Here is a 15,173-nt window from a genome sequence, read left to right on the forward strand (position 1 = left end):
GAGGCCCAACTCTAGTTTCAGCTATGTGCAAGGAACCGAATGAATGAACTTCTCAGAAGGGCTGCTGGTCCCCGAAGGACCAGGAGGAGCAGATAACCACCATGTGGCTTTACATTTAGGAAATTGTTTGCTGTGGAACACATTTCTTTGAACCAATATGATTGTTAAAATCTTGCTATTAGCGACAGTATCAGAGTATCTGTGTTCTTGTATGACATGTTGGTCAGTGGTCACGGATTGATACCACATCTTTAGCTTGACTAAAGGAGGACAGGATGTAACTGTTCAGAGTATCAACAATATTTATTTAAATAGTTTGACAGATTGTATACATATTAAACACACAAAAGTAGTAACTTGAATCTCAATGGTGCCATGTGGTAGAAATTAGAATTATAACAATGATGCTCAGAATTGTAATTGAATTATCAAATTATTTAACCAACAGATTAGCATAGTCTAACTATATAAAGTGCAACTCACCATGTCCAGTTAACTGAACGGAAGACTCAGAAATGTGACAGTTGCAGGACTCATTGTTTTCCACATACACACATTAAAAAGTGCCACCCCTGTTCTGAAATTGCACATTGTTTTAAATTGTGAATTCATCGTACTCTGAAGTAACATTTATTTATTTTCTTGATGTTACAGCCATGTCACTGAGTCTGCCTTATATGCATAGACAATGGAAAAAGTACAGTCTGTGTCAGAAGGTCCTATATTATCCAAAAAATATCTTCTACAAAGGTGAAAAATCACTTAGTCTGTTGAGTTTAGGAGGGAAGATATTACAGCTTACACTGACATTAGATCTGCATGTTCAGCATTTGTTGTCCTGTAAAAACATTATTGAACGCTGCCACAAAGAAAATATTACAACTCTTTCATTTACAAATCAAAGCAGTGACTCAAAGCCAAGTTTGATTTACTTTCTCTTTTGCCTAAAGCTGGCTTCCGTCCTCAGAGGGCTTTAAAAGAACGGCTCTTCTTTGCACACCAATTTCTCTGGTTTGTGTATAGAAATGTGGGCTACTTTAGAGTCAGAGTCATTTCTCCCAGACAATTTACAGGACTTTTCATGATCATGGTGACTGTTTGTTCTTGGCGCCATCAAACTATCCTTGCTGCTATCTCTGTCTCGGTCACAGGCCATTTTTTTGAGATGCACAGAATGCACTGTATTGATTCGTTTTTTGGCCATTTTGTGTTTCACCTTTGAGGGTGTCAGAGAGAACCGTGAGTAACTGCAGGGTGATAATGGACTTTTAATGTTGGAAAATGACATGTCCTGGTATGGAGTCAAAGACATAAAGTCAGTTGATTCCTCAATTTTAGGCTTAATTTTATCGAAGGAAAAATGTCCTCCTTCCACCTTTTCACTTTTCATGTCAATTCTGTCTTGATTGTCAGTGTCCTCTGTTTTGATAGAGTCTTGTTTATCGTCTTCAGTCAGGTGTGCTGAGTATTTAGAACATGGTATGAAGTTGTCATAATTGTATCCCTCCTCTGTTGTCTCCTGGTGTTTTCTCTCATGGCTTCTCTTGGTGGCAAGGTAGAGAAAACGCTGAGGACAGAAGGAGCAGCGATACTTTTTCTCTGGGTTGGGGCTCCGTGGTGTGTTATCGAAGCAGGAGCCGTTCTCCATACAACTTTTGCAGATGTAATCGCTGCCAGCAGGTGCTTCACCCGGGGGTCCTTGTTTACCACAAGTCCGGCAGAAACATGGGTGGGAACCAATAATGTGTGCTCTCAAACCAGTCTCTGTGATAAACGAGCTGTCACAGATGTCACAGTTGTAGGTGGCCCTCGGACTGCAGTTCCTGCTAAGAGTACGCTTCAGCTCTCCACTACCACCTGAGATGCTTTCTTCTGTCCGCCAGCTGTCCAGTTGGGCCTCACTGGCAGTAGCTCTATCTACAGATGTTTCAGAATAATGGTGATACAAAGCTTTTCTGTGTTTGAATCTCCGTTTCTTTGTCTTCTTTTTAGCTTTGTAAGAATAGTAGGGACGCCAGAGCTTATCAGCTGTGTCACAGTCGTTGGGATCATCATATGTCCTGGGGACTGTGGCGGCAGTAACATCTGGTCTGAGGCGAAGCCTGGGACTCTCTGAGTGGTCCTGTATTGGAGAGTGTTGACTTTCCACTTCATTCAATTCTCTGATTCTCCTTTTCTTTCTTGGGAAGAGCTTGGATCCTTTGATTCTGCGGCGGATGATGGCTTCATTGCCTATTTTCACTGTTATCTGGCAGAGAGGCATTGCATCACCATCCGCTGAAGGACCAGGACATGCAGGTTTGGCAAAGTATGTCTCTGTCTTTGCCCCCACCTTTTTATCAAGTACTAGATTGTCAGTGCTTGACTGAAGTATCTCCTTTGTCATATCCTCGACTCTTTTTGCAGAAGCTGATAACTCACCTAGCTTTTTAACAGTGTTCAAAGAGTTTAAAAATGGCGCATTATGAGTGATGTGCTGTGAGTTAATCAGATCAAGAGGAACATCTTTCTGACCCCCTGCAGAAGACTCTGTGTCATGCTGCAGAGGGAAGGTGCAAGTGAAGTTTTCCGATTCATTGTTCAAACTTTGGTCAATATCTTGGTCATATGGTTTGTCAAAGCTGATGCGAGGCATGACAGGGGACACTGTTTTAGTTGTTGCCATGAATGTCAGAGGGATTGAAACAGCGTCAGAGTGGCTGATCATACCATTTTTTTCAAATGGAGGGATAAGAGAGTTGCTATCTAATGGAGCTTGATCTTCTCTTTCAACAGTCTCTGAATATGTCTCGCTGTATGTCTTGTATTGCCTCTTTCTAAACTTCATAGGCAGGAGCCTGTAGAGTTTGATTGGGTAAACACTGGCTCTCAGCCCACCATTGGCAGATTTTTTATTCACAGCTAGTGTGGGATCAATGCCATGAAAAGACTTCTGATGGTTCTTTAAGATATAGTATGTCATGAACGTTTCCAGGCAAAAAATGCACTGATAGCGGCGTTCACCCGTGTGCCAGAGTTCATGCTTGGTACGATACTCTGCCAAGGCAAACACTTTATTACAATAATGACAAGGATAGGCCCTCTGCCAGGAATGTACATTCTCATGCCTCTTCAGACTGGATAGGGTCACATACACTCGTTTACAGACACTGCAGTTGTATCTCTTCTGACTGCCACCTGACCTTATTGTCTTTTCATCCTGAGTAGGTTCTGATTGGTCCATTTGAAGAGGCTCTGGACTGTAAGGGGCAGAGAGGTCAGCAGAGGGAAGCTGTGTCATGATGTTCTCCACATGTGGCATGTCAGCTGAATGGAGGTCCCCCTCTTTAGCCAATATGTCACTGCTATCTAGTTTTGGTGGGCCTCTCGCAGGCTTGGGACAGATCTGCTCGTGGTTGCGCAGCCGTTTGAGGTGTATGAACTTTCTGTGACAAAACTTGCAAAACAAATGACTAACAAAACGCTTTTTATGCACCTCTGAGTGAATGGTCAGAAGCGCTTTATTTGTGAATATCTCTGGACAGTGCTCACATCCGTAGATTGAGATGCTATCCTCTGTGTGAGGAGAAAGCGTTGGTGGACCTAAGTCCATTTGGACATTGTCAGTGGCCACAGGAAGCAAAGTGTCTGTACACTTGTCTGTTTCTGCCTCTGAAAAAAGTGGAGGTGGTGTCATGACTACAACAGGTGCTGCGGTAGCACTATTAGCTAATATTGGGGTGATAGTATTTGGTTTATCTGTATGTGGTTCAGCTGGTGCTGGAAGTATATTTCTACACAAAGTGCCTCTCAGCCTGTGACGCTTTTTGAGTGGACCGGCATTTCGGTACATGAGTTGCTTTGGCTGTGATATTGCTGGCTTGCAGACCTTTTTGTTGTCAAACTGATTGTTATCTTTTTCTTCAGTGGCTTGGCTTACTGCATATGAGTGCTCCGAGAGGGCATGGGTGGTCTCATTGTTCCCATTAAGGCAGGATGTTGTAGGGCAGTTTGCTGGGAGCTGCCCCACATCTGGTGACTGCCTGCCATCACTGGTTTGAACCAGAGGGGTGAAAGGATTGTTCCCGGGACACACTTCATTGATGGAGAAGGCATTGGTGATGCGTGGCCCTGTGGCACTGTCTATCTCTTCCGGCCTAGGGGCTTCCTTCTTTGTTTTTGTAGGCACTGGGGCTGCGCTGGAGTCAGTGGAATTAACACATTCGGGTAGGTTTTGAGTTATGCCTGAGTCCATTCTCTCTTGTTCTGCAAGCTTCTCTAAGAAAGGAATACCAAATCTTTTTCCTGCTGCCACTAGGCCCTTTGTGTCCTTTGCAGCAGGTGTTGTCACCTTCGAGCAGTAGATGAAATTGAGGATACTGGCGAACACCTCTGACTTCAGGTCCATTAGCTCCAGTACTTGGCTAGAGCTCCAAGTCTCAGGGGTCATCAGTGCACTTCTGAAGTACCCACTGCAGGCTGCCAGGATGTTCTTATGGGCCCGAAACTTAACATCCTCCACCACAATGGTTACATCACAGAAAAGGCCTTGTGAGCGCTGCTCATTGAGCTTGCTTAGCACAGTGTGAGGGTGAGAACTATCCATCAGGTTCTGAGTGCAGGGAGACACCACAGTCATCTAAAGGAAAAAATAGAATAATTTATTAGAGTTTTACAAAAAATGACAACACTAATAGAATCAAGAAGGTGTGTGCACTTTCTAGATTTGGAAATAATTAGGCTATTCCAGTGTTTGAACACTAGATGGCAGTAATTTCCTGCGAGATGAGCTCCAGTGGCAACAGTCTGACCAACACTGCTGGTGACTCATGTAGACATGAGGTAGATTGGTAACAAAACAAGTGATCATGATCTATGTCATGTTTCATCAAAAATCCTATAAGGTTTAAACATTCAGTGTTTACATATTGAGTTTAAGTCATAGAGTTTAAGTTTTTCTTTTTAAAAAATGATTTCAGTATATTCATTATTATTGTTTCTTTCTGTAAGTACTATAAATGTGAAGCAGCTGTGTCAACTGGTTTTCTAATGTAGAAGAGATGTTACATATCAGTGGGATATAAACAAAGACTGAATTATCTTAGACAGAACTCACTGATGAAATACTGTCATGAAAATACATTTCTGCTGATATTTCAATAACAGTTGTTAATGTTAAGATGTGGGGCAAGGATTGCTTTGAAGAATGTGTTTAAATCCCAGCTGTGAGGAAATCAGCAGAAGTGAGAGCAGAGCGGACCTTAAAACAACTTTCTGTCAACATGCTGCAGTGGAGCTGCCTAGTGGCCAACAGGTAGCATTAGAAAACACCTGCCTCTCAGGAATATTTTAATAATACATTTAAGTCAAACGGCCATATTAAATACTTAAATCTATATATGATTTTCAACTAAATATTGTGCCACTGACCCACAATTGTACTGTTATGATGACAGTTATGATTAAAGAAAGTTTTAGATATAGTGACCTACATGACACTTTTGGTCTGCGTAATGTTTTCCTAAGTATTACACAGTTTATTTTCTTTGCAGATTAATTTTGCTCTTCATATATACAATTTCAGTTTTGCACCTTGTAAATTGTGCCGTTACTTACGTAGTCAATTTTTATTTCTGTTTTTCGTTGTTCCTACTGATAATTCAGTTTGGGTGGTAATTCATTCAGTGTGCCGCCACAGCTCGGCATGAGGACTGGTTGTACAGTTGTCGTGGTGACAGTCTTATTCTTGTCAAGGCCTGTGCTAATATGAAAATGATATGCAGACAGTTATACACTGGTGAGTCATATCCTTGCTGCTTTAGTGGTCTCTGTTAGTCAGCAGTGGAATCATCCTTTCACTTGTCTTACATACTGTATTGTCAACTAACTACAGGAAATTAACATCTTAACGCCTCGTGAGAGGGGTGGCAGTGAGCAAGAAACAAGATGATATAATGTAGCACATATGCATAATAATCACGCTGTGAAAAGTATTTTAGTAGATGCTTTCGTCGAGCTGATTTGCTAATATTGTATTATATCTTAAGGACAGACTTCTTCCTGGTACTACTCACTGGACACACTGCATTGTTTGTCTAGGCAAAACACATTTCTGGTCAGACTACGATTTTACATATTAATGAAGCGGCATTTATAGATGCTCATATTTCTGACAGTAAACTAAAATGATCTGCAATCTGCAACTTTAGAGCAAGTTACAGTTCAGTCCTTGTCGCTTTGGAAGAGCATGTATCACCAAGCATGGCGCTTGCACTGTGGCCTACTCATGTCAGAGTCTTCTGTACTGACCCACTTAGCACATTTCACATAGACATCTGCCTGTACCTGCTAAAATGCTCTCGCAGCTCTTCAAAGTCATGAATCATCATACCAGAATCAGCGTTATTTAAACATCCAACTGAAGCTTGCACAGACATTTCTGATTTACATTATTATTTATTTTTTCATATTCATTTACGGGTATGGTGATAGTCATACTGTGACTGTGCAATGTAGCATGAAAGCATGATAACTGCTACTCTGGAGGCAACGTCTATATTTAGTGTCTAAATGTAACGTGTTCTTCATTCTGCATGCATAGTTGAAAATAGGGTTTAGTCGCGACCCATCTGAGATTTAACCTGTGCAAATTATAGTGTGAAGTTGTATTGAAGTGCAATTTTATATCTAATTTTGTTTCGTGCTTTGTCAAAGTTTGTCCTGGACATCACATGGCCTACCATCTACAGCTTTGGTTAAAAAGTATTTTAAATGTAGTAAAAATACTGTGATGTATGTGTTTACTAAAATGAGGTTCAAGTAATTTCTTAGTTGTATTATTGAATTCGTTTTTTTCATTCATTTCCTATTTTGTGTTGTGTGCGACAAATGCAATATGGCCGCCGTTCTTTAAAGCCTCTCATATTGCTGAAAATGCAGCCAGCCTCCTGCCTCCTTTTTCAGACGGGCCTCCGTTGTCATGGCAACATGCTATGGCGCAGCATTTATTGGGATTCAGCTGGATGGCAAGTGACTGTATAAGCTGTCCGGGTATTCAGTCCCCTCTCTCACACAAACATCCTGCCCTTTCTGAGAACCTGCAACACACAGAAGCTTATAGAGCAATTGAAGTTTACCGTTGTCTCCGCTTGTTTAAACTTTGTCTATTTGTATTGCTCTGTGTCTTTGTCTGCAGCTGAAATGCTACCCAAAGGACTTTCTCATCTCAGAAGCAAGTGACGTACCGTGGCTTTTATACTAATTTCTGTTTCTGCTGTTTATAGAAACAATTTCATCTTGATACCTCACAATCATCTCACAATTTCTACCAACTGTTGTGGTTTATTGCCACCACATGCTGAGCGAAAATTTTGAATTTGTCATCAGTGCATATGATTTTGCCACACCCAACCTAAGTTTACCTTGAAAGCTCATGTGAAATCTTTTATGTCTCAACCTGTAAAATAAAATCCCCTCAAAGCAAACCACAAACCAAGAAATGACAGTATAGCATACAGACAGTCTTGTCAAACAAAGAATGAAATGTCAAAGCAAAAGCCACTTCACGCACCTCTGCAAAGTGTACTTCCGCAAGAAAAAAAAAAAACAGGTTGTAAATTGAGGGAAATCATGCAAAACATACCTTAGTAATTCAGAGAAAATGATGCGGGCGAACAGGAAACAGTGTCATGCAGTATCCCCTTTCTACAACCCTCAATATATACTACTATACATGAAAAACAGTTTCGTGAGAGCAAGGCGAAAGTAGTTTTTTCTTCTATGATGGTCGCTGAACAGTGGTGTTGTCAGAAGCAGAGCTTTTTCTGACGTCTTTCTTCCTCTCCCTCCCTCTCTGTGTGCAGATGACTCCAGCACCAACGTCCTTCGCCTCTATCCATGCAGCCGAGGTCCTGGGCTAGATCTGCCCTGCCCTCCTCTGTCCTGCTACAGCTATAAGAAGGACTCACAGTTTATACTGCATGTATGTAGACTGGAGTGTGGGTCTGCCTTTGTGCTAGATGGGCAACTGAAGCGTTCGCTCTGGAGCCAGTGAGCAGGAAACGGCAACTTTTATTAAGCATGGCAGAGGGCTGAAGGGAGAGCGGAGAGATGCTGGGTGCTACATCACGCACCAGCTCTGTACTCCATGCAACAGCCAGAGAAAACGCTCAGCTGCATTGCTGGTAGCAGGAGTCCTCTGCTGTATTAAATCTCCCCAGAAACACACCAGTTAGATCCCGATGCATCTCGATGCTGACCAAAAAGAAAAACGTCTTTTACATGAAACAAAATGATCTCTCACAGAAACAAGATGCACCTTGAATGCATAACGTCACACCATCTGTTTTATGTGCACAGTCTCGGTCTGTGCAGCAATATATTACAACAAAGCCCTTTCGTCCGTGCTTACGCAGTCACTGTGGTTAGGTAATGCAGAACCCAAGAGATGGCATTGACTACTGTCGTGTATTACAGCAAAGCACAGACATTCATCAATGCTCTTTTTCACTATTGCAGTGAGTATGCAAACTGAATGCGAGGCTGAGGGAAAAAGCGAATCCTGCTATCAGCAGGGACTCTGGGTATACCTATATAGAGGCTGCTGATTGATGCAAGAGCAGCAGATGCGTCAGCACTGCAGACGAGGGGGAGGGGAGGAAGCTGAACCCGACATGGCACTCTGAGCCTCTCACTAGCCTCTGAGGACGGAAGCAGCTCTTTTATTTACACAACTGAGTGGAGGGTCATATGACTGTGTAGGTCTCCTCCACATGCTGGCTACGGCCCACTTTCAACTAGTTTCAAAGCCATTTATTTTATGTGCTGTTGACATCAAATGACAAAATTGCAACTGCTGTATCATTATGCATGCACTCACTCATCATGCGAAAGGAAGGAAATGTTCTATTTGTTGGTGCTTTTGTCTCTTACACTTGATAATCACCCTGAATCAAAGCTGTTGTATCGTCCTGTTTCTGTGTTCAGTACGATATATTATTGTAGTTTTGTGAATACACAATTAAACAGAGGCTCAGTCTTCTATAATTTTCGGGCGCATTAGCCCGGAGAGCAGTCAGGGAGCTATAACTTTTTTTCTGACCTTTTTTTGTCCATATAAATTACAAATGGTGCATATTCATGTTCTTAAGTGACTAGTTTTATAGATATTGCTGCTGTGTAAATAACTGATATAAACAAATGTATAAAAGTATAAGAAAACTTAGATTTAGTTGTTGTCTAATGTCAGGCCCTGTATTAAAATAACTGTCAATCCATTTGGTAGTGGATCAGGTTCCAGTCCTTTGTTGAAGAGTTTGGTAATGGTGCAACTTTTATGTTTACAGAAGGATGATGGATTAGGCCTTCAAGGCTTTTAAAAACTGCTCACAAAATATGTATATGCAGCAGCCAAAATTCCTCTCAGATATATAATATTAAGTCTTCCTCAGAGTCAGGGTAAACAAACAATAAAGTTAAGGTACCAACAGTTGCTCTCTAACATTTTAGTACTTGCAATTTAATAAGGCACAATTTTGGGATAAAATATTAATTAGTGTTATAGGTATAGTTTTATTTTATTGACTTCCCATAGTGTTTCAGCCTTTTTCAAGTTTTATACATGTGAATCCTGCATTTAAAGGACAGTAAAAGCATCCACTAGGTTCTGCAATTTGGAACAAGAAAATCATAATGTTGTACTACAGGAGTTGTAGTATTACATCAACAATGTATTAATAAATGCCAAGAATGCATGCCAAATACAGCATATCCATTAGCCTCTTATAGAAAGGTATAATATCCTGTTTCAGGAAGGGAAATAAGAAGACACAATATTTAAATATGAGGAACAGACCACTTAAAAAGATTTAAAATCTGATTTCACAGCTGTTGTACAGGAATATTCTTGGTTTGTATTTATTGGTTGCTGGGTGTGGATGTAATGGCACCATCTGCAGGATTTATCACGGTCGCTCCCCCAAGAGTGACAAACACTCAACATTCAGCCTCTGCTATTATGTTTTTACATTAAATATCAACTTTAAAAACCAATTCAGAGATAACTTAAAGGCTAATAAAAGCTAAAGAGAGGAGAGATGTACAAGCTCTTGTTTTTCTGAATGAAACTATTTTTACAAACCTGTCCACAGACAACAAGGATATCCTTTGATGTTTGATAAGGCCTGAATAATCCTGCTGTAAAAAGGACTATGCATCTACATCCCTTCATATTTTATTTGTGACAAAATGTTAAGTGACATATAGATATGCACTTGTGTCAAAAGCTTCAATATGAATATCCACACACCACTGACACATGAGTGCCTGTTACATCATACAGGTCATTCTGGATCTTCTCACTTTTCAAGATATTTATTTTCCTCTTGGTATCATTGCTCTGCCCATTCATAGCAGCCACCTGTTGGTGTGTTTGGCCACTCAGTGGTGAAGAGGGGGCTGGTATCACATGAAAAAGTGAGTTCAGTGCATGCCTTCTATAACTGGAGCCAGAACAGCTAAATTTGGGGAACAAGGGGGGAGCCTGGCTGAAGTGCATCAACTTCTGACCAGCTGACGGATTTACTGAAAATCCTGTCAGTCAAAAATACTTCTTGGAACTCCAGTTCTCATATTCACTGTAAATACACTCATTAGAAGAAGTGAAATAAACTTTTAAGACCTTAACTTCTTTTGGAAAAAAGTTATTGGCCTTATATTGAAAGAGAGAAGTCATTATTTGGGTTTTTCTTGCAGCCACCATTGAACTGCATTTTATATCACTTTTACATTAACTATTTAAGCTATTTAAGAGCACTGCCTTTTTAGAGAAAAAATACTGATTTTCTTTTCTTTTTTAAGCTTTTTTGTCTCCTCATCTCAAGTCCTCAGTAACTTCAGTGCCAATGACTTGAAGTGAATGTAGATTTTGACTGTGGGCAGATTGTGTTTTGGTGCTTCTCCATCTCATAGTCTTATTTGGTCCTTCCATCTTCCACAAAAAATCTCTTATGTATGTACAGTGTGTGCTGTATACCTGATGGATGGATGGATGTAGGCTGAAATGCATCTGGTTAATCAATAAAATTATGCTTTTTAATCTTTTTTAAGTCCACAATGTTATTAAAACCATCCTAACAATTGTACCATTTTAACTGCCTAGGCTGCCATTAATCTTTTTCATAATCGGGCATACTTCCTATTTATAAGGGTATTTTAAAGGACTTGGAATTGATATTTTGGTTGATTAAATAATGGAGAAACAGTTTTGTTTAGAAAATTCACATTCTAAAATGATCTGAAGCTAAATTGGTATCACAACTGCAAATAAAAGAAAAATTAATTGCTTGTACTTAAAGTTGATAAAAGCCTGTATGCCACTTTATACCATGGTGGATATCTCACTTTATTCAGTGGATCTTATCAAGTATTATATAAACAGCACCTTGTCGCCTACATTTAGTACCACAGCTAGAATGAGTCCAAAACCACAGGACAAAGTATACAAGCCTCTGTGTCTCTGATACTCAGCTGCAGCCTGTAGGGACGCTGATCTGCAGGGAGGCAAATCAGGAGTATAAAGCTGAGTGCAGGCCTCATCCTCATTCTCAAAGCATTCACACTCTTAGCATACAAAGACAATCATCCCTAGTAACTCTTACGTTGCTGCCGCAACAAGCACTTGAGTTGCCTACCAAAATGTGTCTGTGCGGAAGGTCTTGCTGGGCCTGTCTCTGCCGCTGTGGTAGTCTCTCTGGTTTTTGTTTGGAGGAGGAAAGGAGAATGACCAGCCGGCTCCCGTTCTCCCTTTGGTCTAGATCAGGCCTTTACCATCTTCCCTCGTCACAGTTGTCTGGTAGCTGTCTGTGGACTATAGTTCTGGCAAAAGTTCCCTGTTCTTCTTATTGCTGTGTATAGTTGCCTTCTGCCACTGCTGCGTCACTCCCGCTGCATCACTGACCCACAAAGAGGAGCTGAGAAGGAGGGGTGGCGTGGTGAATGTGTGGAGGCAAGGGATAAGCAGAAAACAACCGGCACTGCTCTACACTGCTCCAACAAATAAATGGATGAGGCTTCCGCTCTGCCTCAGTTTGGGGCCTAGTTGCTGCTGTGGTATTCAGGAAGTGGGTCTGGGAGACAGATCCTTTATTGTTACGTAATGAATATTTTTCCTCCTCAACCAGACTCAGCTGAGAAGGCGGTATCCAATGTTCAGAGGCTAATAATAGGCAATAGTACGTACCAGTCAGGGCTGCACTCAAACACCCAACTATCATATGCACAGAAGGATATGTAATATTAAGGGGAGCTTAATTGCTTGTGGTAAATGACCTGCATTTTAACATGTGCTGCAAAACAACACATTCTTCTTGTTGACACAAGACAATGTGCTTTATGTGTCTGTGTTGCCATTCTGTTTGCGACAGCAGCTATGAAAGAAGCAAGGACATTACTACAGCCATGTTTGTTTACATTTATTGCACCAAATATTGTCTGTGATCCACTATGGTACCTTTTTAGAAACAGAAAAAACTGTGCATACCTTTGTCTTATGTTACTGTAGCTTGCTTGTACAGGTTTCAGGTGAGGTAGAACCGGTGTGGTAGATGCCCTTACGGACGTATTTGTACAATCAGAATAATCCAGAATAAGTGTGTTGTAATCTTTAGGCCTAGGCATGGTAACCAGAATTACAGCACTTGTTTTGCACACGTTACCCAAGGGTTTATTTGCTTGATCCTCCTCCTCCCATCATCTGACTCTAGTTTTCATTGCCATGTTGCTCCCTCTGCTGGCAGCAAAAGTGAACAAAGCACAGACTGTACACAGTAAGCAGGCTGTCTGTGGGAAGAGACAGTGTTCAGTGCTGAGGGTCTACAGCAGAGGGCGCAACATCAGTTCACTGGCAAATGTAAACAGGAAGTACATGGTGAAATTGACCATTGACCTTCATATGATGTCAGCAGGACCCCAGTTGCTGTGTTTAATTATTTTTTTGTCTTACTGATTTATGCTTAGAGAATTTATCATTGAGGGAACATAATAAAATGTTGTATAATATGTTATGTTAATGGGACAGTGATGATACACTCTGTACACTCTACGCTATTTAATGTGCAGGAAATGATTTCCATGTATTGAATGTTAGTGACACTACATGTCAAAGTAATAGGAGAATACGGATGTGTTTTAAAGGACATTTGATATATTAACACTAAATTTGAAACTCAAACACTTTTGAAACATTACTGAAAATACTGGCTCTTTTTTCACAAAGGGCACAATTAATGCTGACTCTCCACTGTGAACACATTTATATTTCAGTTGTATCAAAACAGTAATAAAACAGTTCAGTTGCGTCACTGTTGCTTCTTACTGCCACTGGTGTGGAAGAAGGTAAAATATGTCCTCCTCCAGCCCATGGCCTTGGCTATTCCCTCCATGTCACTGGTGAAATCAGGACAGCGATACCTCACAATCTGCTCCCAAAACTTCTCAGAATTGCAGAGCTGGTACCGTCCAATCAGAGCACAGCACAACAAAACAAAACAAAATGGAGGTCTGGATGTCAGTGTACAAATATATATGAGCACAAACATACAACAACCATGCTGTAGACAGTGAAAAATAGAAACTAGCATACCCTTGTTGCATCAACAGACTTTTAAGGAATATCATACCTTAAACAAAAACAGCTTTACTGGATGTGGTATGTTAATATAAACACCACTGCTGCACTAGAGTTTCTCACCTTCCTGAATCTATGTGAGGTCTCTGCCAGCTGTGGTATATCTTTCAGCTGCAGGTAGGACACAATTTTGAGTAATATGTCATCAGCTAAGCGCTCCAGGTAATCAAACTTTCCTTGACAAAGGTTTACTGTGTGTTCGAGGATCCTCTGCCCAAAAACATAATCAACTTGTTCTGCAGATAAAAAGTGGGAAAGCACAGACTGGTCATCAAATTCTTGAAAATCTGTATTTTCTGTCAAATGATAGATTTACATTAAAGCAAATAGACTAAACAGCACTACGCCACTTCTTGACTTAAGATGAGGTGAATAAGATTTCCGGCATTATTAATATAATGTAAGGCTACTGGGCAGTAATTAGCTTTGGAGCCACAATCATTAATCGATTAGACAATTGACAATTTTTTAAAATCAAGAATGCCAAATATTTGCTGGTTTCAGCCTCTCATATGTTGTTTTAATGCATGTCTTTGTCATACATGATAGGAAACTGATTCAGGGTTCAGGATTTCTGGATGAACAAAAAAGATGTATGAAGAAATCACCTTTGACTCAGGGAAATTACAGACATGTTGATCAAATGAGAAAATAGTCGTCAGATTAATCAAGAATGACAATAATCAGTTGCAGCCTTAATTAGATTCATGTTATGGTGAAGAAACCTTACGCTGTAGCACTTTCTGATGTAGGAAATCATGATGGGATGTTTTCAGCTCTTTAGGTGGAGCACCCCGGGCTTCAAGTCGCAAAGAAATCTTCCATGATCTCCATATGACCTAAAGATAGCAAAAGATTAATTTATAGTTATAGGAGAGAAAGTGATATTATGACTTAATACTAGGGAAACTGTACAATACATTGAATATGATGGTAATGTGGATCCAAAATACTAGATATTTATAATTATAATAAAAAATAACAATAATAATAATAATAATAACGATAACACCTTGAAATAACACATGCACGGTTAACTTAAATGATTCACAGACACATAATGATTTTAACACACTGCAACATTTATCTTACAAGTCATCTACTGTATTACTGTATAACTTTAGCATACTGTTTACCTTTATATTATTTAGTACAAATTGAAATGTAAGAAATATATTGTATGGTTGGAAAGTCTGAGCTCAAAGTGCCTGAAAGTAGCCTAGCCAAAAAATTAAATGTCACTAATATTAGTTCAGCAAGGTTGACTAACTTTGTAGTTGGAAACAGTGGCAACACTTGTCAACACTTAATATGCTTTCTCTCCTTTATAAACAGATAGTCTTACAATTACAATACCTCATTTTTGGTTATAACAAGTTGGAAAAAATCTTTTGGAGGAGGTGGACCCTGACGACTAATTTCAAACAGTTGCCCTCCGACCAAGGACGCCATTTTTGGACGCAGAAATGTAACCATGACAACTGAAAAGCAACTGAAATAACAATATCTA

The 15,173-nt window shown here is 40.2% G+C and overlaps 2 protein-coding genes across 5 annotated transcripts; both read right to left on the bottom strand.

The window, feature by feature from the left end:
- Positions 1 to 315: 315 nt before the first annotated feature.
- zbtb38 (zinc finger and BTB domain containing 38) lies at positions 316 to 12,670 on the bottom strand. Of its 4 annotated transcripts, XM_062418765.1 has the most exons (4): positions 12,518 to 12,670; positions 11,670 to 11,948; positions 7,622 to 8,232; positions 316 to 4,618 (listed from the first exon to the last, which is right to left on the bottom strand). In XM_062418765.1, exon 4 carries the CDS (start codon positions 4,616 to 4,618, stop codon positions 974 to 976), a length of 3,645 nt encoding a protein of 1,214 aa, XP_062274749.1. In that variant the 5' UTR covers positions 7,622 to 8,232; positions 11,670 to 11,948; positions 12,518 to 12,670; the 3' UTR covers positions 316 to 973. The 4 variants fall into 4 exon arrangements, with proteins under 4 accessions (XP_062274749.1, XP_062274747.1, XP_062274750.1 ...); XM_062418763.1 differs by lacking the exon at positions 7,622 to 8,232; XM_062418766.1 differs by lacking the exons at positions 7,622 to 8,232; positions 11,670 to 11,948.
- Positions 12,671 to 13,334: 664 nt separating this feature from the next.
- fbxo36a (F-box protein 36a) lies at positions 13,335 to 15,115 on the bottom strand. The gene is made up of 4 exons (XM_062419620.1): positions 15,020 to 15,115; positions 14,394 to 14,502; positions 13,727 to 13,899; positions 13,335 to 13,484 (listed from the first exon to the last, which is right to left on the bottom strand). Exons 1-4 carry the CDS (start codon positions 15,113 to 15,115, stop codon positions 13,335 to 13,337), a joined length of 528 nt encoding a protein of 175 aa, XP_062275604.1.
- Positions 15,116 to 15,173: the final 58 nt, after the last annotated feature.

The sequence above is a fragment of the Scomber scombrus genome, chromosome 5, assembly GCF_963691925.1.
Source record: "Scomber scombrus chromosome 5, fScoSco1.1, whole genome shotgun sequence".
Lineage (NCBI taxonomy): Eukaryota > Metazoa > Chordata > Actinopteri > Scombriformes > Scombridae > Scomber > Scomber scombrus.

What these genes read in the sequence shown, in the direction of transcription:
- fbxo36a (XM_062419620.1), bottom strand. Translation starts at nt 15,115, where the DNA reads ATGGCGTCCTTGGTCGGAGGGCAACTGTTTGAAATTAGTCGTCAGGGT. An exon ending in TTGTTATAACCAAAAATGAG is followed by an intron (nt 14,503 to 15,019) that starts GTATTGTAATTG and finishes TGCTATCTTTAG; the next exon opens with GTCATATGGAGATCATGGAA. An exon ending in CCTCACATAGATTCAGGAAG is followed by an intron (nt 13,485 to 13,726) that starts GTGAGAAACTCT and finishes GGACGGTACCAG; the next exon opens with CTCTGCAATTCTGAGAAGTT.
- zbtb38 (XM_062418766.1), bottom strand. Translation starts at nt 4,618, where the DNA reads ATGACTGTGGTGTCTCCCTGCACTCAGAACCTGATGGATAGTTCTCAC.